Raw genomic sequence first — 20,921 nt, forward strand, 5'->3', positions numbered from 1 at the left:
TATAGTAGCGAAAACACGGAAGCAACCTAAATGTCCATTGACAGATGAATGGATAAAGAAGATGTGGTACATATATACAATGGAATATTACTCAGCCATAAAAAAAGAATGAAATAATGTCATTTGCAGCAACATGGATTGTCACACTGAGTGAAGTAAGTCAGACAGAAAAACAAATATATCGCTTATATGTGGAATCTAAAAAAATGGTACAAATGAACTTATGTACAGAACAGAAATAGAGTCGCAGATGTAGAACACAAACTTATGGTTACCAGGGGGAAAGAGGGGAGGAAATTAGGAGATTGGGATTGACATATACATACTACTATATATAAAATAGATAACTAATAAGGACCTACTGTATAGCACAGGGAACTCTTCTCAATACTCTGTAATGACCTGAAAGAATTTTTACAAGAGTGGATATATGTTTTAAAAAAAGACAGCAAGCAAAATGACTTGTGGTTACAGTGGACTTTGGGGAAGTATTAACCCCGTCCCTGTTCTTGTCCTACAAAGTGAGGCTGAACCCAATCCAGCAACTGTGGGTTTATAGCCTCAACATAATTTTTTTTTAATTATTGAAAACTGGAGATTAGAAACCAAGGACTATCTGTCATTAAGAGAAATCAAATGAAGTTAAATTCTATTGCAATGAATCTTACTATGAGAAGAATATATAGACCACCAAAAAATAGTTTAAATTCCAAACTACCTATTTCAAGCAATTTGAATAAACCTATATTCTATTATTATCATATTTTAAATAGTTCCTTTAAGATTACCATTACAGCATTTGTCTGGTTTGTCACCTTCAAAGATTAACTATTTTCTTTGTAAAATTCTCATAATCCTAATGGTAACAATTTATGAAAATAGAGAAAAGATAAAGAGAAAATTCAGTATTTTGTGAGTTTGTTCTTACTACAGTGGACCTCTGGCTTTCTAGGTCTAAGTAATGAGCTAATCTTTTTAGCTCTCAAGAGCTAAGTAAGCCAATTTGACTTACAAATATAGAACTAAGTCTTAAAAAAGAACATTCAGAGGAAACTCTCTGGCATGATGGAAATGTTCTGTATCTTGATTTGGGTGTCAAAAATCATCTACCTAAACACTTAAAAGTCTGTGAATTTTACTGTACATAATTTATACCTCAATTTTTAAAATCCTATTTGACTGATGGGTCAAGATGTATGGAGTATTTTGGTGTGAGTAGGGTCATATGTTTTAATTTCCAGTTAATTCTTTTTTTACCTGCTATTTATAAAAATAGTAAAAGAGAGACAGTATCTATTAACATACTTAGTCTCTGTCATTTAAAAATTGTATTAAAAGATCCAGGCCAAAGTCTCCATGCTCAGTCATGATACTTGTTTCTAGTCCAGTAATAACTTTTCTACAGGGGAGGAAGTCTATTCTCTCCTTTATCCACAATGCTTTGCTGGCAAAGATTACCAGTGGTTAGAAAAAAGTTAAAACTAATATTGTAGGGTTGATATGATAATAAATACATTTGAGTATTTACCAACTTTCTATGGAGAGCGATACTGTTTTATATACCATGGAATACTGTAAAATAAAAACAGTACAAGGACATAACTTCATACTTGCCTTGAAAAAGTGAAAGCTGTCAAGCAAGGAGATAATTCTAGTGGGACAAACACACAGATGACACATAAATGTGACCTATTAATCAGCTGAGCAATATGGATGCATTTCTTACTAGTGAACCATCCTTACACTTGTGAACCATGCCCTCTTGGTCATGGTGTATTAGCCTGCTGAATTGAGTTTGTTAATTATTTTGTATATTTGCGTCTGTCCTTGTGAGACTGGTCTCTAGGTGTGTGTGCGTGTGTGTGAAAGAGATCTTCATCAAGTTTTGCTACCAGGATTCAATAAAATGAGTCGGGATGGTGTCTGTTTATGTTCTAGAGCATTGTCCGTAGCATAGGAATTACCTGGGGCTTGATGGCCTATACTACCATCATCTGTGCCCAGGAACATTTAGGAGAGTGTTTTCCGCCAACATGAAAAAAAATTCCCCTGGTTATGAATTGATTCTGATTATGTCATCTTTCTTTGAGTCAATTTTTAGTAATTTGTATTTTCCTATAAAAGCATGCATTTCACAAATACTTAATTTATTAATAGGAAATTACAGATGTTATTCTCATAATTTCTAAAGACATCACACCTTTTCTTAAATATCTTTCTCATTCCTCATGTTAGATATCTGTGTCTTTGCCTTGTTTTTTCCTGATTAGACGCTGCCAAGGGTTTGGTTCTTTAGTGGTCTTTTCAAAGAACCAGCTCTTGGGTTTATCATCTATATTGTTTTGCTCATTCATCGATTTCTGATTTTATCTTCACTCATTTTTACCTTGATAGATTTCTTTTGCTCTTTCTCTAGGTTTTTGGTATTTAATTTACTTCCTTTTTTTCTTACTTAATAACAAAAGTATTTAAGGCAATGTGTTTTCTTTTGAATATAGCTTTGGCTGCATCCATGAATTTTGATGTAAAATTCTCTTTCTCATTAACTTCTTCATTGTCTGTAGTTGCAACTATAATCCAGGAGTTGCCTAAAGAGATACTTCTTTTAAAAAATTCTCAGTGATAAGGTTGTGTTGTTAACCTTTATATAATTTTCTAGTTTTACTGCACTATGATTAGGGTCAGTGCATATCCTACTTTTTGCAACTGGGGAGAGGAATGTTACTTTTGGCCCCATACATAATACATATGTGTAAATGTTTCAGGGACCGCAATAAATGTGTGTAAAAATTCCACGTAACTGATAATCAAATACGTTGATTATTCAGCCACTCTCCATATTCATTTGCTTTTTGCCTGCTTGAACTGCCAAGCACTGGGTCGTCCACTAAAATCACAACTTGGTCCATTTCTTTTGTATAAGAATAATTTTTGCTTTGTATGTTTCAGTACCATGTTATTCAGTGCATGAAGATGGTGGTTTTCATTTTTTGTTATATTTTTGTCAATATAAAATGAAAAAGTTTTGTTTTTTGCCTTGGATTTTGCTTTGTCTGTTATTCCTATTCCCATCCCTAGTTTCTTTCTGATACGTCTTTGTCCATCCTTTCATTTTTGTTCTATGTCTTTTTGTTTTAGATGCATCTTTTATAAACAGAGTGTAGTTAAATTTCTTTTTTGACCTAATCCGTGACCCGTTTTCATCCAATAAAAGAGTTGTATCCCATTCACATTTCTTATAGAAACTGACAAATTTTGTTTTCTTAAATTTGACTGTGTTATTTAAACGCTTTCCATTTTTAATACTTCTGTGCTATTTCCTTTTTTTTTTTCTAGTTGCTATGTTGTTCAAGTTTTATTTATTCTCTTTTTACTAATGATTAGAAAGTTATAACGTTCTTTTTTTTTTTAATTTATTTATTTATTGGCTGTGTTGTGTCTTCGTTTCTGTGCGAGGGCTTCCTCTAGTTGCAGCAAGCGGGGGCCACTCTTCATCGCGATGCGCGGGCCTCTCACTATCGTGGCCTCTCTTGTTGTGGAGCACAGGCTCCAGACGCGCAGGCTCGGTAGTTGTGGCTCACGGGCCTAGTTGCTCCGCGGCATGTGGAATCTTCCCAGACCAGGGCTCGAACCCGTGTCCCCTGCATTAGCAGGCAGATTCTCAACCACTGCGCCACCTGGGAAGCCCTATAACGTTCTTTTTACTTGTCTGGTTATGTTCACTGTTTGATCCTCCATAGGAGGAAGGTCTAGGAGAATTGAGTTAGATTAACATCAGAGATTGTATCTGCCCTGCTCAAACCTTCAAAACCAAAGAAGAGGAAGGTTTAGATTTATAATAGCATAAGGATCTCACAGATTATGAAAAATAAGAAGGCAAATAGTAGGGGGAAGCCCTGATAAGGAGTTTCACTTTTGTTCAGAGAACTTACTTGTGTGTTCTGGCTGCCCGAAGATAACTGAGGCAGGATCCCTTCCCTAACTAATGTATTTGCATACAATACCTCCCTTGGCATGGTACTTGTGTAAAGTTTTTCAGATTTCGCTGGCGTATCTTCTCTTAGAGTGTAAAGACCCTTGAAGGCAGGGGGTTTTGCTTATTTATCTTTTTATACCTCTGAGTTGCTCCTATTTGATCCTTGCCACAATCTTATGAGGTAGATGAGACACCTAGTAGGATCCTTATCTTGCAGAAAAGGAGACAGATGGCCTCCCCCAAAATTAAATGATTCGCTCAGGCTCACACGGCTGGATTGAGGTGAGCACCCAGGTCATCCCTTACTCCACTGCTTTTTCCCATCTAGCATCCTGTCTCCCAGAACAAAAGAGACATCCTGGATGCTGTTTGTCCTGCCTTGGTGACAACAGGATCTTAATCTTTCATTATCTGTGCAGCAGAGGAAAGTAGGTGCTGTTTTCCCTCTTTTCTGCTGGGGCTCTGGCACGCCCATAGGCCTGAGAACACACGTGAAGAATTCCTATGTCCATCCAGGTGAAGCCTCTCAGGCAGGGCAGAATAGGGAAGGGCAGGAAGGGAAGCTCACGCCCCGAGGTGGGAAGGTGGCTGAGAAAACAGTCATAGGCGCCTCTGCTCTAGCCCGACAGCATCCAGGAAGGGACCTTCTATCTGGATGGTTTCAGCATTCACTGCTGAATCGGTCCCTTTCCCCGGACCCCTGCAGCTAATGTTCCTGGGATATGCAGGCAGAGTTGGTGCTGTTAGAATTCTCATTTTATTAGGCTTTAATCAAGCTCTCCTGTGAAGTGCTACATAAATTTCATTTTGAATTTTGTATATAAAATAAATGAGAGAGAAGGATCATGGACATAACATGTTTTTTTAAATGAAAATGATATTTTTAATTTACTCATATAAAAATCATCTGGGGGTGGGGGAGGGAAGGATTGGGAGCTTGGGGTTAGCAGATGCAAACTAGTATATATAGGATGGATAAACAACAAGTTCCTACTGTATAGCACAGGGAACTATATTCAATATCCTGTGATAAACCATAATGGAAAAGAAATGAAAAAGAGTATATATATGTATAACTGAATCACTTTGCTGTACAGCAGAAATTGACACAACACTGTAAATCAACTATACTTCAATAAAATATTTTTATTTTTATTTTTTTTTAATTTATTTATTTATTTTGGCTGTGTTGGGTCTTCGTTTCTGTGCAAGGGCTTTCTCCGGTTGCGGAGAGCGGGGGCCACTCTTCATCGCGGTGCGCGGGCCTCTCACTGTCGCGGCCTCTCCCGTTGTGGAGCACAGGCTCCAGACACGCAGGCTCAGTAGTTGTGGCTCACGGGCCTAGCCGCTCCGCGGCATGTGGGATCTTCCCAGACCAGGGCTCGAACCCGTGTCCCCTGCATTGGCAGGCGGACTCCCAACCACTGCGCCACCAGGGAAGCCCAATAAAATATTTTTAAAAGGAACTTTAAAAAAAGCCAATGTACACCAAACCAAACCAAAAAAAAAAAAACACAAAAAAATCATCTAAGTGTCAGAAAGATTGTTACATTCTCTTATCCATGGCCTCAGAAAACCCATGATCTAATGTAGGTTTGTCAAATGATTTCCAGCTCCTTGAATATTTTGCCTTCTCTCCATTGAGCGCTGACCCTGGTATTCTTTAAAATCAACCTAAGAACTCATCTGCTATGAAAATTTATTTATGTAACATTTAGGGATGCTTATTTTTACAGCTTATGTTCATTTGTCCTTGATATTTGGAAAAGCCTACTGTGATAGAAAGAACATGGGTCTGGGTCAGTCTGCAGGCCTGAGTTCCAGTTTCAGGGTCTGCAAGTCAGCTAACTTCTTTGAGCCTCAGTTTTCTTATCTGTAAAATATGGGCATGAGACTAAATGATCTTCCAAACGTATGAACTGTTAAAGTGTTCTTCAGTTGTTGGGTATGTGTCTCTTCCACTCATCCAACTGGATCATGAATCCCCCTAGAACAGGGATTATACCTTCTGCATCTTTGGTACTTCCATCCCCACCCCCAGGCTGCCTGGCACTCTGCATTGCCCCCAGCGGGTATCCTGTCAATGCTGATTGCCAGACTGACAGCACCTGTGGCAGCCAGGAGGTGACACTTTGGTATTTTCTGCAATAGAAGAACAAACCACAGAATAAGAAATCACTCGGGTTTCTGCTTTATTGACCAAGGTAGATCTAGGGATCAAAATAACCAAGGAGCTATATTTTTTTAATTTGCGTATAACAGATAAAATTGGCTTTTGGTAGTGGTGATTGTATACAGGTCTGTGGGTCTTAATACATGCATAGATTTCTGTAACCACCACCACAATGAGGATACAGAGTCATTCCATTACCCCCAAAAAACTCCTTTGTATCAGACTCCCCCTGACCCCAATCCCTGACAACTATATTCCAGAATATCACATAAATGGAGTCGTATAGTATGTAACCTTTTGATACTGGCTGCTTTCACTCAGCATAATGCCTTTGAAAATAAACCATGGTGATGCATATCAATAATTTGTATTATTAGTTCATTCCTTTTTATTGCTGAATAGCATTCCATTGTGTAGATGTATCACAGTTTGCTTATTCACCTATTGATGGATATTCTGGTGGTTTCCAGTTTGGGGCAGTTATGAATAGAGCTGCTGTAAACATTCATGTGTAAGTTTTTGTGTGAACATAAATTTTATTTCTCTGGGATAAATGCCTAGGGCCGAGATTTCTGGTTCATGTGGTAATTCTATGTTTAACTCTTTGAGTAACTGCCAAACTGTTTTCCCAGTGATCGTACCATTTTACATTCCCACCAACAATGTATGAGAGTTGATTGTTCTACATCCTCTTTGGTATTGTCACTTTTGTTGTTCTTCTTCTTCTTTGTTTCGTCTTTATTTTGGCCATTCTGATAGGCTTGTGGTGATATCTTGTTATAGTCTTAATTTGCATTTCTGTAGGGCCTAGTGATGTTGAGCACCTGTTTACCACCCATAGGTCTTCTTTGGTAAAGTGACTTCAAATCTTTTGCCCATTTTAAGTTGACTTGTTTGCTCTCTTGTTGTTGAGTTTTAAAGAGTTCTTTATATATTCTGGACACAGGTCCTTTATCAGATATATCTCTGCAAATATTTTCTCCCAATCTGTGGGCAGTCTTTCCATTCTCCTACCAATGTCTGTCTTAGAGAAAAGTTCTAAATTTTATGAAGTTTAGTTTAACAGTATTTTTTTCTTTTATGGGTTGTGCTTTTGGTGTCGTTTCTAAGAAATCTTTGCCCAATCCAAGGTCACAGAGTTTTTCTCCTGTGTTTTCTTCTAAAAGTTTTATGGTTTTACATTTTACATTTAGATCTATGATCCATTTTGAATTAATTTTTCATGAGGTGTGAGATTTAGGTCAATGTTTATTTCTTTTGGCATGTGGATGTCCAAATGTTCTGAGTTATCCAAATGTCCAAAGTATCCTTTCTCCATTGAATTGCCTTTGCATCTTTGTGAAAAATCAGTCGGTCATATTTATGTGAGACTATATCTGACTCTCCATTCTGTTCCCACTGATCTATGTTTTTATCCCTTTGACAATCCTTTTGACAATTACATTGTCTTGATTACTGTAGCTTTATAGTAAGAAAATCAGCTACTGTGAGTCCTCCAACTTTGTTCTTCTTTTTCAAATTGTTTTGGCTAGTCTAGTTCCTTTGCCTTTCCATATACGTTTTAGAATCAGCTCGTTGATATCTACCAAAAATTCTGCTGGGATTTTGGTTGGGATTGCAGTAAATCTATAGATCGATTTGGGGGAAATTGGCAGTATTCAACAATATTGAGTTTTCCAAACCATGAACACATTATTCCTCTCTGTGTATTTAGATTTTCTTTTATTCCTGTCATCAGCACTTTCATTTGATTTCTTTCATCAACATTTCATAGTTTTCAGTTTACAGGTCTTACACACGTTTTGTTATATTTATATCTAAGTATTTTTGGTTTAGAAGTTGTGGATGGTTTTGGTTTTAAATTTCTGTTTCCAGTTTTTCATTGCTGGTATATAGAAATACTTTTGTCTGTTGACCTTGTGTTTTGTGACCTTGCTAAACTCACTAATTAGTTCTGAGAGCTATTTTGTAAATTCCTTGGGATTTTCTACATAGACGATCATGTAATCTGAAAATAAAGTCATTTGTTTCTTCCCTTTTAAACTGTATGCCTTTTAATTTATTTAAACCTGCCTTAAGGCACTGGCTAGGGCTTCCAGTATGAAGTTGCCCAGCAGCAGTAACAGTAGAAATCCTTACATCACTGCTGATCTTTGGGGAAAACATTCAGTCTTTCACCACTTAGTAAGATGTTAGCTGTGGCGTTTTTGTAGATGCCATTAATAGGTTGAATTCTCTTCTAATCCTGTTTGCTGAGAGATTTATATCATGAATGGATGTTGAATTTTGTCAAATGCTTTTTCTGCGTCAATTGATATGATAGCTTTCTTTTTTTATATATCTTTATTGGAGTATAATTGCTTTACAATGTTGTGTTAGTTTCTGTTGTACAACAAAGTGAATCAGCTATAATTATACATATATCCCCATATCCCCTTCCTCTTGAGCCTCCCTCCCATCCTCCCTATCCCACCCCTCTAGGTGGTCACAAAGCATCCAGCTGATCTCCGTGTGCTATGCGGCTGCTTCCCACTAGCCATCCATTATACATGTGGTAGTGCATATATGTCATTGCTACTCTTTCACTTTGTCCCAGCTTCCCCTTCCCCGTGTCCTCAAGTCCATTCTCTACGTCTGCGTCTTTATTCCTGCCCTGCCACTAGGTTCATCAGTACTGTTTTTTTAGATTCCATATATGTGCGTTAGCACACAGTATTTGTTTTTCTCATTCTGACTTACTTCACTCTGTATGACAGACTCTAGGTCCATCCACCTCACTACAAATAAGTCAATTTTGTTTCTTTTTATGGCTGTGTAATATTCCATTGTGTGTGTATTCCACATCTTCTTTATGCATTCATCTGTCAGTGGACATTTAGGTTGCTTCCATGTCCTGACAATTGTAAATAGTGTAGCTTTGGTTTTTTTTCTGTTGCTATGATGGATTACATTGATTGATATTTTTAATACAAAACTAGCTATGCATTTCTTAGATTAACTCCACTTGGTCATGATGCATTTTTGTTTTTATGTATTTTTGGATTTGATTTGCTAATATTTTGGCCATTCTAATTACATCCATGTTCATGAAGGATATTGGATATTGGTTTGTAGTTTTCTTGTACTGCCTTTGTCTATTTTTGGCATCAGGACAGTGCCCATAAAATGAGTTGTGAAGTGTTCCCTTCTCTTCCGTTTTCTAGAAGAGATGTGGAGAATTGGTGTTATTGTCTTCTTTAAATATTTGGTAGAATTTACCAAGGCAATCATCTGAGCCTCCTGGAGTTTTCTTTTTTGAAAGGTTTTTAACTACAAATTTAATTTCTTTAATAGATATAGCAGTATTCAGGTTATCTATTTCTTCTTGGGTGAATTTTGGTAGTTTATGGCTTTCAAGGAATTGTTTGGTTTTGTCTAAGTTGTTGAACTTATGTGCATAAAGTTGTTGTAAATATTCCTTTATTATCCTTTTAATGTCTACGTGGTCTGTAGTAATAGCCCCTCTTCCATTTCTGATATGGGTAATTAGGTCTTCTCTCTTTTATTCTTTCGGACTAGAGATTCAGCAATTGTATTTATCTTTTGAAAGAACCAGCTCTTTGTTTCATTGATTTTACCCTATTGTTTTTCTGCTTTAAATTTTGTTAATTTTTGTTCTTATCTTTATTATTTCCTTTCATCTGCTTGTTTCATGAAGCTCGATAAGGATTAATGTCATCAGAGTTACTGAGTAGAACCATTACAAACTGTATTTTTAAATTCCTTCTTTTGAGAACCACCCTTACAGTTTCCATGCCTTGTCTCCTTGCAGTTGACTGGTCTGAGCGTCTCCAATGGGAAGGACCAACTGGTAGTGTTCCATACAAAAGACAACAAAGACCTCATTGTCTGTCTCTTCAGCAAACAGCCAACCCATGAGAGTCGAATTGGAGAGCTGGTTGGAGTCCTGGTGAATCATTTCAAGAGGTAAAGTTTGATTTTTGTTTAACTAAGTTGAAAATATATGAAATCTTTTATCATAATTCTCACTGAACTTGTTTTGTGCCAATTTTAGTGTACTTAGTTATTTTCCTTCTTAAGGAAAACTTAAATCATCTGTTTCCCAGAAGGCAAAATTAGCATCCAGCCTTAGTTTCAAGATGAGGGATGATCGTCTACTTTTCCAGCCTCCAGCTGAACCAACAGTGAGAGATTTCCCCAGTGGTGATTTCTTCACTGCCAATCCAAATGTAATTAAATCCAAAAGACAGAAAACTTACTTTATATTCTTATTGTCACAGCTTCTCATTTACCCCACGTATAATCAGTTAGAGTAGCTACTATGAATATAAACAAATTAGAAGGCAGGTTTAGGATGACATGTAGGTCCACAAAGACTAAAGGGATTCTTTTTTTTTTTTTTTTTTTTTTTTAATAAAGTGATTTATTTTCTCACAATTCTGGAGGCTAGATTTTGAGATCAAGGTGTCTGCAGGGTTGTTTCTTCTGAGGCCACTCTTCTTGGCTTGTAGATGGCCATCTTCTCTCTGTGTCTTCACATGGTCTTCCTTCTGTACATGACTATGTCCAAATTTCCTCTTCCTTTAAGGATACCAGTCATGTTGGATTAAGACTCACCTTAATGACCTTATTTTGACTAAAGGGATTCTGAAGAGGCAATTACCTCTGCAAAAACATGGAGTCATGAGGGAACGTGGCATTGTCTTGAGAACTTCATAGTAGCCCTAGGCGATACCTGGGGTGGTTGTTTATGTCTGTGTAGTGAACAGTGATGTGAGAGATATAAATGGGGGCAGATCCTGATGGTGATGGGGACCAGTGAATGGATAATTTTAAGCAGAGAAGTGACTTGTTATTTATTAGAGTTGTTTTAGAGATGGGGTTTCTCTTCCCAAAGGAGGTCATGGAGTATTTGGAGTTGGGTGTTTCTCTGACTCCAAACTCAGATGTTCTTCCCATTGTGGCACACTGTCTCTGCCACCCCACCACCCTGATGCCAGAAGGAGACCACTCCTCCAAACTCAGGGACTGAGAAATGAGCCCAGTGTCCAGTTCCTTTTCTTCCTAAAAGACATTTACTACGTTGCCAACAGTAATCTAGTTCCTCATGAGTATTTCTTTTCCTTTAAGTTTAGACATGGCTTTTCTCTAAACAAAGGCGTATTTAGAATCTGCTGTCCACACATCTAATTCTGCTGTGTTCCTTTTTACTGATAAATGTATGGAGTATAATTTTAAAAGTGAGCTGCACAGGCCATTTATTTTATGTTCTTAAACCTTGTATCCTAGATCAAAACAGATCTTTAAATATCTTATATAATTAAATGTTTTTAAATGCTATAAATAAAATAATGTTTCATGGTCATCTGGTGGGAAAAAATAAGATCCAACTAAGGAATTACCAAAAGATAATAATAAACATATAGGCCTTTGAAAAATTCCCTTCCATCTGCCAAATAACTATGAAGTAAGAGAAATACTGAAGAGTTTAGAATGGAAGGGAAAGACATGGAGAAGGCATCTCTACAATAAAGTCTATAACTCAAATAAACAGGCCTATTTTCCTCCTAATATGTAGTTATAGCACAGTATGGATAATCAAAGGGATTTTAATCTTTACCTTTCATTTGGATGCCTGTAGTAATAAATAGTTTTTGCCTGGGAAACTGAAGTATTTTTTCTCAATCTGAGTCCTTATTTCTGAAATTCTAACCCCTGTTAAATGCCTCTACAAGTGGTGGAAATATGTGAATCTGGTTCTAGAATCCATCAACTGCTTTCTTTTCCTAGCATGTGTTCTGAGATACATTTCTATCTCAAATACATGTAAGAATTTTTTTTAACATCTTTATTGGAATATAATTGCTTTACAATGGTGTGTTAGTTTCTGCTGTATCACAAAATGAATCAGCTATATGCATACATATATCCCCATATCCCCTCCCTCTTGCGTCTCCCTCCCACCCTCCCTATCCCACCTCCCTAGGTAGTGACAAAGGACCAAGCTGATCTCCCTGTGCTATGCAGCTGCTTCCCACTAGCTATCTGTTTTACATTTGGTAGTGTATATATGTCCATGCCACTCTCTCACTTCGTCCCAGCTTACCCTTCCCCCTCCCCGTGTCCTCAAGTCCATTCCCTACGTCTGCATCTTTATTCCTGTCCTGCCCCTAGGTTCTTCTGAACCTTTTTTTTTTAGATTCCATATATATGTGTTAGCATACGGTATTTGTTTTTCTCTTCCTGACTTACTTCACTCTGTATGACAGACTCTAGGTCCATCCACCTCACTACAAATAACTCAATTTCATTTCTTTTTATGGCTGAGTAATATTCCATTGTATATATGTGCCACATCTTCTTTACCCATTCATCTGTCGATGGACACTTAGGTTGCTTCCATGTCCTGGCTATTGTAAACAGAGCTGCAATGAACATTGTGGTACATGACTCTTTGAATTATGGTTTTCTCAGGGTATATGCCCAGTAGTGGGATTGCTGGGTCATATGGTAGTTCTATTTTTAGTTTTTTAAGGAGCCTCCATACTGTTCTCCATAGTGGCTGTATCAATTTACATTCCCACCAACACTGCAAGAGGGTTCCCTTTCTTCCACACCCTCTCCAGCATTTATTGTTTGTAGACTTTTTGATGATGGCCCTTCTGACCAGTGTGAGGTGATACCTCATTGTAGTTTTGATTTGCATTTCTCTAATGATTAGTGATGCTGAGCATCCTTTCATGTCTTTGTTGGCAATCTGTATATCTTCTTTGGAGAAATGTCTATTTAGGTCTTCTGCCCACTTTTGGATTGGGTTGTTTGTTTTTGATATTGAGCTGCATGAGCTGCTTGTATATTTTGGAGATTAAGCCTTTGTCAGTTGCTTCATCTGCAAATATTTTCTCCCATTCTGAGGGTTGTCATTTCATCTTGTTTATGGTTTCCTTTGCTGTGAAAAAGCTTTTAAGTTTCATTAGGTACCATTTGTTTATTTTTGTTTTTATTTCCATTTCTCTAGGAGGTGGGTCAAAAAGGATCTTGCTGTGATTTATGTCATAGAGTGTTCTGCCTGTGTTTTCCTCTAAGAGTTTTATAGTGTCTGGCCTTACATTTATGTCTTTAATCCATTTTGAGTTTGTTTTTGTGTGTGGTGTTAGGGAGTGTTCTAATTTCATACTTTTACATGTAGCTGTCCAGTTTTTCCAGCACCACTTATTGAAGAGGCTGTCTTTTCTCCATTGTATTTTCTTCCCTCCTTAATCAAAGATAAGGTGACCATATGTGCATGGGTTTATCTCTGGGCTTTCTATCCTGTTCCTTTGATGTATATTTTTGTTTTTGTGCCAGTACCATACTGTCTTGATTACTGTAGCTTTGTAGTAGAGTCTGAAGTCAGGGAGCCTGATTCCTCCAGCTCCATTTTTCTTTCTCAAGATTCCTTTGGCTGTTCGGGGTCTTTTGTGTTTCCATACAAATTGTGGAATTTTTTGTTCTAGTTCTGTGAAAGATGCCATTGGTAGTTTGATAGGGATTGCAATGAACCTGTAGATTGCTTTGGGTAGTATAGTCATTTTCACAATGTTGATTCTTCCAATCCAAGAACATGGTATATCTCTCCATTTGTTTGTATCATCTTTAATTTCTTTCATCAGTGTCTTATAGTTTTCTGCATACAGGTCTTTTGTCTCCTTAGGTAGGTTTATTCCTAGGTATTTTATTATTTTTGTTGCAGTGGTAAATGGGAATGTTTCCTTAATTTCTCTTTCAGATTCTTCATCCTTAGTGTATAGGAATGCAAGAGATTTCCATGCATTAATTTTGTCTCCTGCTACTTTACCAAATTCATTGATGAGCTCTAGTACTTTTCTGGTATCATCTTTAGGATTCTCTATGTATAGTATCATGTCATCTGCAAACAGTGACAGTTTTACTTCTTCTTTTCCCATTTGGATTCCTTTTATTTCTTTTTCTTCTCTGATTGCTGCGGCTAAAACTTCCAAAACTATGTTGAATAATAGTGGTGAGAGTGGGCAACCTTGTCTTGTTCCTGATTTTAGTGGAAATGGTTTCAGGTTTTCACCATTGAGAACGATGTTGGCTGTGGATGTTTCATATATGGCCTTTATTATGTTGAGTTAAGTTCCCTCTATGCCTACTTTCTGGAGAGTTTTTATCATAAATGGGTGCTGAATTTTGTCAAAAGCTTTTTCTGCATCTATTGAGATTATCATATGGTTTTTATCCTTCAATTTGTTAATTTGGTTTATCACATTGATTGATTTGCATATATTGAAGAATCCTTGCATTCCTGGGATAAACCCCACTTGATCATGGTGTATGATCCTTTTAATGTGCTGTTGGATTCTGTTTGCCAGTATTCTGTTGAGGATTTTTGCATCTATGTTCATCAGTGATATTGGCCTGTAGTTTTCTTTTTTTGTGGCATCTTTGGTTTTGGTATCAGGGTGATGGTGGCCTCATAGAATGAGTTTGGGAGTGTTCCTCCCTCTGCTATATTTTGGAAGAGTTTGACAAGGATAGGTGTTAGCTCTTCTCTAAATGTTTGATAGAATTCCCCTGTGAAAGCCATCTGGTCCTGGACTTTTGTTTGTTGGAAGACTTGTAATCACAGTCTCAATTTCAGTGCTTGTGATTGGTCTGTTTATATATTCTGTTTCTTCCTGGTTCAGTCTTGGAAGGTTGTGTTTTTCTAGGAATCTGTCCATTTCCTCCAGGTTGTCCATTTTATTGGCATATAGTTGCTTGTAGTAATCTCTCATGATCCTTTGTATTTCTGCAGTGTCAGTTGTTACTTCTCCTTTTTCATTTCTAATTCTGTTGATTTGAGTCTTCTCCCATTTTTTCTTGATGAGTCTGGCTAATGGTTTATCAATTTTTTTATCTTCTCAAAGAACCAGCTTTTAGTTTTATTGATCTCTGCTATCGTTTCCTGCATTTCTTTTTCATTTATTTCTGATCTGGTCTTTATGATTTCTTTCCTTCTGCTAACTTAGGTGTTTTTTTGTTCTTCTTTCTCTAATTGCTTTAGGTGTAAGGTTAGATTGTTTATTTGAGATGTTTCTTGTTTCTTGAGGTAGGATTGTATTGCTATAAACTTCCCTCTTAGAACTGCTTTTGCTGCATCCCATAGGTTTTGGGTCATCGTGTTTTCATTGTCATTTGTTTCAGGTATTTTTTGATTTCCTCTTTGATTTCTTCAGTGATCTCTTGGTTACTTAGTAGTGTATTGTTTAGCCTCCATGTGTTTGTATTTTTTACAGTTTTTTTCTTGTAACTGATATCTAGTCTTATAGTGTTGTGGTCAGAAAAGATACTTGATATGATTTCAATTTTCTTAAATTTACCAGGGCTTGATTTGTGACCCCAGATATGATCTATCCTGGACAATGTTCTATGAGCACTTGAGAAGAAAGTGTATTCTGCTGTTTTTGGATGGAATGTCCTATAAATATCAATTAAGTTCATCTTGTTTAATGTGTCATTTAAAGCTTGTGTTTCTTTATTTATTTTCATTTTGGTTGATTTGTCCATTAGTGAAAGTGGGTTTGTTAAAGTCTCCTACTATTATTGTGTTACTGTCGATTTCCCTTTTATGGCTGTTAACATTTGCCTTATGTATTGAGGTGCTCCTATGTTGGGTACATAAATATTTACAATTGTTATATCTGCTTCTTGGATTGATCCCTTGATCATTATGTAGTGTCGTTCTTTGTCTTATTTTAAAGTCTATTTTGTCTGACATGAGAATTGCTACTCCAGCTTTTTTTTGATTTCCATTTGCATGGAATATCCATTTCCATCCCCTCACTTTCAGTCTGTATGTGTCCCTAGGTCTGAAGTGGGTCTCTTGTAGACAGCATATGTACAGGTCTTGTTTTTGTATCCATTCAACCAGTCTATGTCTTTTGGTCGGAGCATTTAATACATTTCCATTTAAGGTAATTATCGATATGTATGTTCCTGTTATCATTTTCTTAATTGTTTTGGATTTGTTATTGTAGGTCTTTTCCTTCTTTTGTGTTTCCTAACTAGAGAAGTTCCTTTAGCATTTGTTGTGAAGCTGAAGGTGGTGCTGAATTCTCTTAGCTTTTGCTTGTCTGTAAAAGTTTTAATTTCTCCGTCGAATCTGAATGAGATCCTTGCTGGGTAGAGTAATCTTGGTTGTAGGTTTTTCCCTTTCATCACTTTAAATATGTCCTGCCACTCCCTTCTGGCTTGCAGAGTTTCTGCTGAAAGATCAGCTGTTAACCTTATGGGGATTCCCTTGTATGTTATTTGTTGCTTTTCCCTTGCTGCTTTTAATATTTTTTCTTTGTATTTAATTTTTGATAGTTTGATTAATGTGTGTCTTGGCGTGTTTCTCCTTGCATTTATCCTGTATGGGACTCTCTGCGCTTCCTGGACTTGATTGACTATTTCCCTTCCCATATTAGGGAAGTTTTCAATTATAATCTCTTCAAATATTTTCTCAGTCCCTTTCTTTTTCTCTTCTTCTGGGATCCCTATAATTCGAATGTTGGTGCGTTTAATGTTGTCCCAGAGGTCTCTGAGACTGTACTCAATTCTTTTCATTCTTTTTTCTTTATTCTGTTCCATGGCAGTGATTTCCACCATTCTGTCTTGCAGATCACTTATCCATTCTTCTGCCTCAGTTATTCTGCTATTGATTCCTTCTAGAGAATTTTTAATTTCATTTATTGTATAGTTCATCATTGTTTGTTTGCTCTTTAGTTCTTCTAGGTCCTTGTTAAACGTTTCTTGTATTTTCTCCATTCTATTTCCAAGATTTTGGATCATCTTTACTATCATTACTGTGAATTCTTTTTCAGGTAGACTGCCTATTTCCTCTTCATTTGTTTGGTCTGTTGGGTTTTTACCTTGCTCCTTCATCTGCTGTGTATTTCTCTGTCTTCTCATTTTCCTTAACTTACTGTGTTTGGGGTCTCCTTTTCACAGGCTGCAGGTTTGTAGTTCCTGTTGTTTTTGGTGTCTGCCCCTGGTGGGTGAGGTTGGTTCAGTGGGTTGTGTAGGCTTCCTGGTGGAGGGGACTGATGCCTGTGTTCTGATGGTTGAGGCTTGATCTTTTCTTTCTGGTGGGCAGGACTGTGTCCGGTGGTATGTTTTGGGGTGTCTGTGACCTTATTATGATTTTAGGCAGCCTCTCTGCTAATGGGTGGGGTTGTGTTCCTGTCTTGCTAGTTGTTTGGTATGGGGTGTCCAGCACTGGAGCTTGCGGGTCGTTGAGTGGAGCTGGGTCTTAGTGTTGAGACGGAGATCTGTGGGAGAGCTCTCGCCGACTGATATCACGTGGGGCCAGGAGGTCTCTGGTTGTACAATGTCCTGAACTCGGCTCTCCCACCTCAGAGGCTCAGGTCTGACACCCGGCCGGAGCACCAAGACCCTGTCAGCCACACAGTAGTTCTGTGATCATGGACCAGGCAGTTAACTTCTTGTGCCTCAGACTTCCTTTCGTGCAGCACCTCCTTGCCCCAGAGGCCCAGTCAGGTGTGAGGGAAGGGCTGTTGCTCACAGGCTCTGCAGGGAGGAAGCCCGCGAGGCTGGCACAGGACGCTTTGAATATACGTAAGAATTTTAAATGTTTTTAAAATTTATAAATGGAAGGAAGAGAAGACTGTCAAGATACTGGATTTTTTTTTTTTAGTTCCTTTTTTTTGTCACTGCTTTGTGTGTTTGTTTATTGGCATATAGTTGAATATAGGGCTATGCCCTAAGAATACAAGGATGGTTATCCATTAGAAAGGTCTATCTATTCACATAATAGTTCTTAATGGAACACAAAAGTACTATTTGATAAAATTGAATATTTATTATTGTTCATAAATCTTCAGTAAAATAGGAATAGGAACAAATAAGAAGCAAACCTGCAGCTGCCAACCATAGTCATTAGAGCAGAAATGGTTACAGGGATACACCCAGAGCACCTGTGGCCTAAGGAACTTCTAAGTCATGCTGGCCCCAGTGTATGGAAGGTGAAGAGGAAGGACAGAGTCAGCCGAGGGAAGAAGTGGCCTCAGGCAGAGGCTGCTGCAGTTTGGAGAGAGGAGGACGTGAGGTCAACAGCCTGAATTGAAACTGTAGGACAACCCTAGTGTGGTAACCTCACCTCTTCTAGGGCTGCATTTCAACAACCCTAGTGTGGTAACCTCACCTCTTCTAGGGCTGCATTTCAGCAAATAACTGCCCCCACTGAAAGCAAATAATAAGCCAGAAAGAAAACAGCAAGAGAACTATGCACAGGCAAGATGAAAATAAGGAGCAAAGAAAACAAGGAAAGCCATATGAATAAAAAAGGAAAATATGGGAGTAAACTTTACATTAAAAAGGGGAGGGGGACTAGCCTTACCCTTATGCCTAAAACAACAACAACAGCGCAAAGACAGAATCTGTGAAACAGCCATTTTCAAGACCGTAGACGTCAGGCAGTGAAGGGCAATGATCCCTGAGAGGTGAAAAGCAAACAAGGTGAGGTCTACAATTACCCCAGCACACTGCCTTGGGTGAGCTCCAGGCCATGGTGCATGCAGGGGGAACCCAGGGGAAGCACAAGGACTCCCTGGGTTCAGGAGATGGAGGCAAGTGTCTGGGGAGACCAAGTAAGCTAAAGTTTGCAGGACAAAGTACCAGAGAGGAGCACAGAGAGAGAAGGCTAGAGATCTGTGTAGGATCCCCCTCAAGTCCCACCTAATAAATCTTAAGAGCAAGACCCAAAAGGATCAGACTGCTACCAAGTAATTTAACTGTGTCCTAGAACAAAGCTCATGAATATGTATAGCAATGCAAAAATATCCACCCCCAACAAGGTAGAATTCACAATGTTTGACGTCCAATCAAAGATTACCAGGCATACAAATAGGCAGGAAAATGCAATCCAGTATGAGGGGAAAACCATCATCCAATTGAAACCAACCCAGAACTGACAAAGGTGTTAGAATTAGCAGACCCAGACATGAAAACAGTTATTATAACTAAATTTCAGGTGTTCAAAAGTTAAGTAGAGACATGGAAAATATAAAAAAAGACTCATCAAACTTCTAGATGAAAAATGCACTGATGTTTGAAATATTTCATGATTAAAAACAAAAACAAAAATGTTAAAGCTTATGGCTTTCTCCTCTACCTGGTGAATTTCTCATGACCATCTTCTCTCACGAGCTGAAGCCAGCCCTTTCCTGGCATTTCCTTCTATACTGATCTGAAAGTAGATCCAACTAAATATAAATTAGCCTTTCTCTCACCTCCTTCAGTCTTTACTTAACCTGGACCCATTATTTCTGCCTCTGCAAGAACTCACGCACACATTACACATTTTCTAAAACATTTGAAGATAGTCTTTTAATAAAGTATATTCAAAGGGGTGACATTTACAATATTTAACAACCAGCATGGCTCAAGCACGGACCATTCAGAACAGACGCCCTCCAGAAACACCTGATCCAGCCATACCAGCAAGTCCTGGCTACATTCCACAGACCGGAAGTTATACCAAAGCAGAAAGGTAGGGGTCCCAGAGTCAGGTATATTTAGGATTCCCTGATGAAGTTAAACAGGTTTCTTTACTGCAGTACTTCTCAGAGCTTTTAATATGCTTTGTTCATTTTAAATACAGCCAATTAAAAAATTGTAAGGACATATATATGTGTGCCTGTATATATATCACACACACACAATTATGTATATTATAGACTATATCCAGAAAGACATTCAGGAAGTGAGTAACTATGTTTGTCTCTGGAGAGGGGAGATGGGGTACTGGGAGAAAGAGGCATAGGAGGTATAGGAGGGAGATTTACTTTTCACTGTAAACCTTTTGCAACAAAAATATGTTACTTACCTAAAAATTTTTTCATTTAAATAATAAACGGCAGCTAGTTTTCAGGTATATTATAGATGGCTCTAAATTCATGGTTATTTTCCTTTTCTGTTTAGAAAAGTAGAAAAGAACAAAAGAGCTTTCTAAGTGAATGATTTATCTCATGGCATTGAATAAGTTGAAATAAACCCAAATAAAACCTCTTGGAATACTACTGTTCTCTGGGGTCCCATTGTGTCGGTCACATGAAGCTAAAGTGAGGTTTCTTTGTGGTGGTTATGCCAGTGGTTTCCCAGGCCAGTTTGCTTTGCCGAGGTTATGAAAATGGCTGACTTGACTTTCGGTTTGTATCTCATGCTCAGCAGTGACTACCTACCGGTAGTGAGCTTTTCTGCCCACTAGTAAACAGATGGCCTCACACTGGCCACCCTACAGAGTTACCAGAGTTACCAGAAAGTCTGTAATATTAAGCTGTCAAAGGACCCATCTGCCCTAAGCAGCTGTCCAGGCATTTGCCTGTCTGGATGCTGGAAACCTCAGTATAACCCCAATCTTAGGCACAGAAACTTCTTATTTTTCTTGTTCTGTTTCGGTGGTGAAAGCCAGAAGTCAGTGCCATCTGCTTCTTGTTTTTCATAAGCAGTATCTTTAACACCTGCTTAATTAAAGGAGCACCGCTACTGAATTTAACTGAATGCTTGACCTGCTTCTCTGTTGTAGTTTGCTTATGTTCTTTTTAACTCACACTAAAACTATGGGTAGAATCAGACGAACAAGCAGGCCATTGGTTATGGCCACAGGGGCCAGGGGAGATGAGCCCTCCTGAGCAGGGGTGAAGGTGGAGGAGGGAGGCCACCTCACAAAGGCCTCTGCTCCTGGCCCTCTCTGTCCGGTCCTTCTGATGTGCACGCCTTCCTGCT

The 20,921-nt window shown here is 38.1% G+C and overlaps 1 protein-coding gene across 1 annotated transcript in view; it reads left to right on the forward strand.

Moving 5' to 3' along the window:
- MYO1D (myosin ID) overlaps positions 1-20,921 on the forward strand; it is a 348,817-nt gene that overhangs the window by 232,890 nt on the left and 95,006 nt on the right. Inside the window, exon 21 of the mRNA XM_068530137.1 lies at positions 9,961-10,115. Coding sequence (XP_068386238.1) covers positions 9,961-10,115 — 155 coding nt within the window. The remainder of the gene's footprint in view (positions 1-9,960; positions 10,116-20,921) is intronic.

The sequence above is a fragment of the Eschrichtius robustus genome, chromosome 20 (assembly GCF_028021215.1).
Source record: "Eschrichtius robustus isolate mEscRob2 chromosome 20, mEscRob2.pri, whole genome shotgun sequence".
Taxonomy (NCBI): domain Eukaryota; kingdom Metazoa; phylum Chordata; class Mammalia; order Artiodactyla; family Eschrichtiidae; genus Eschrichtius; species Eschrichtius robustus.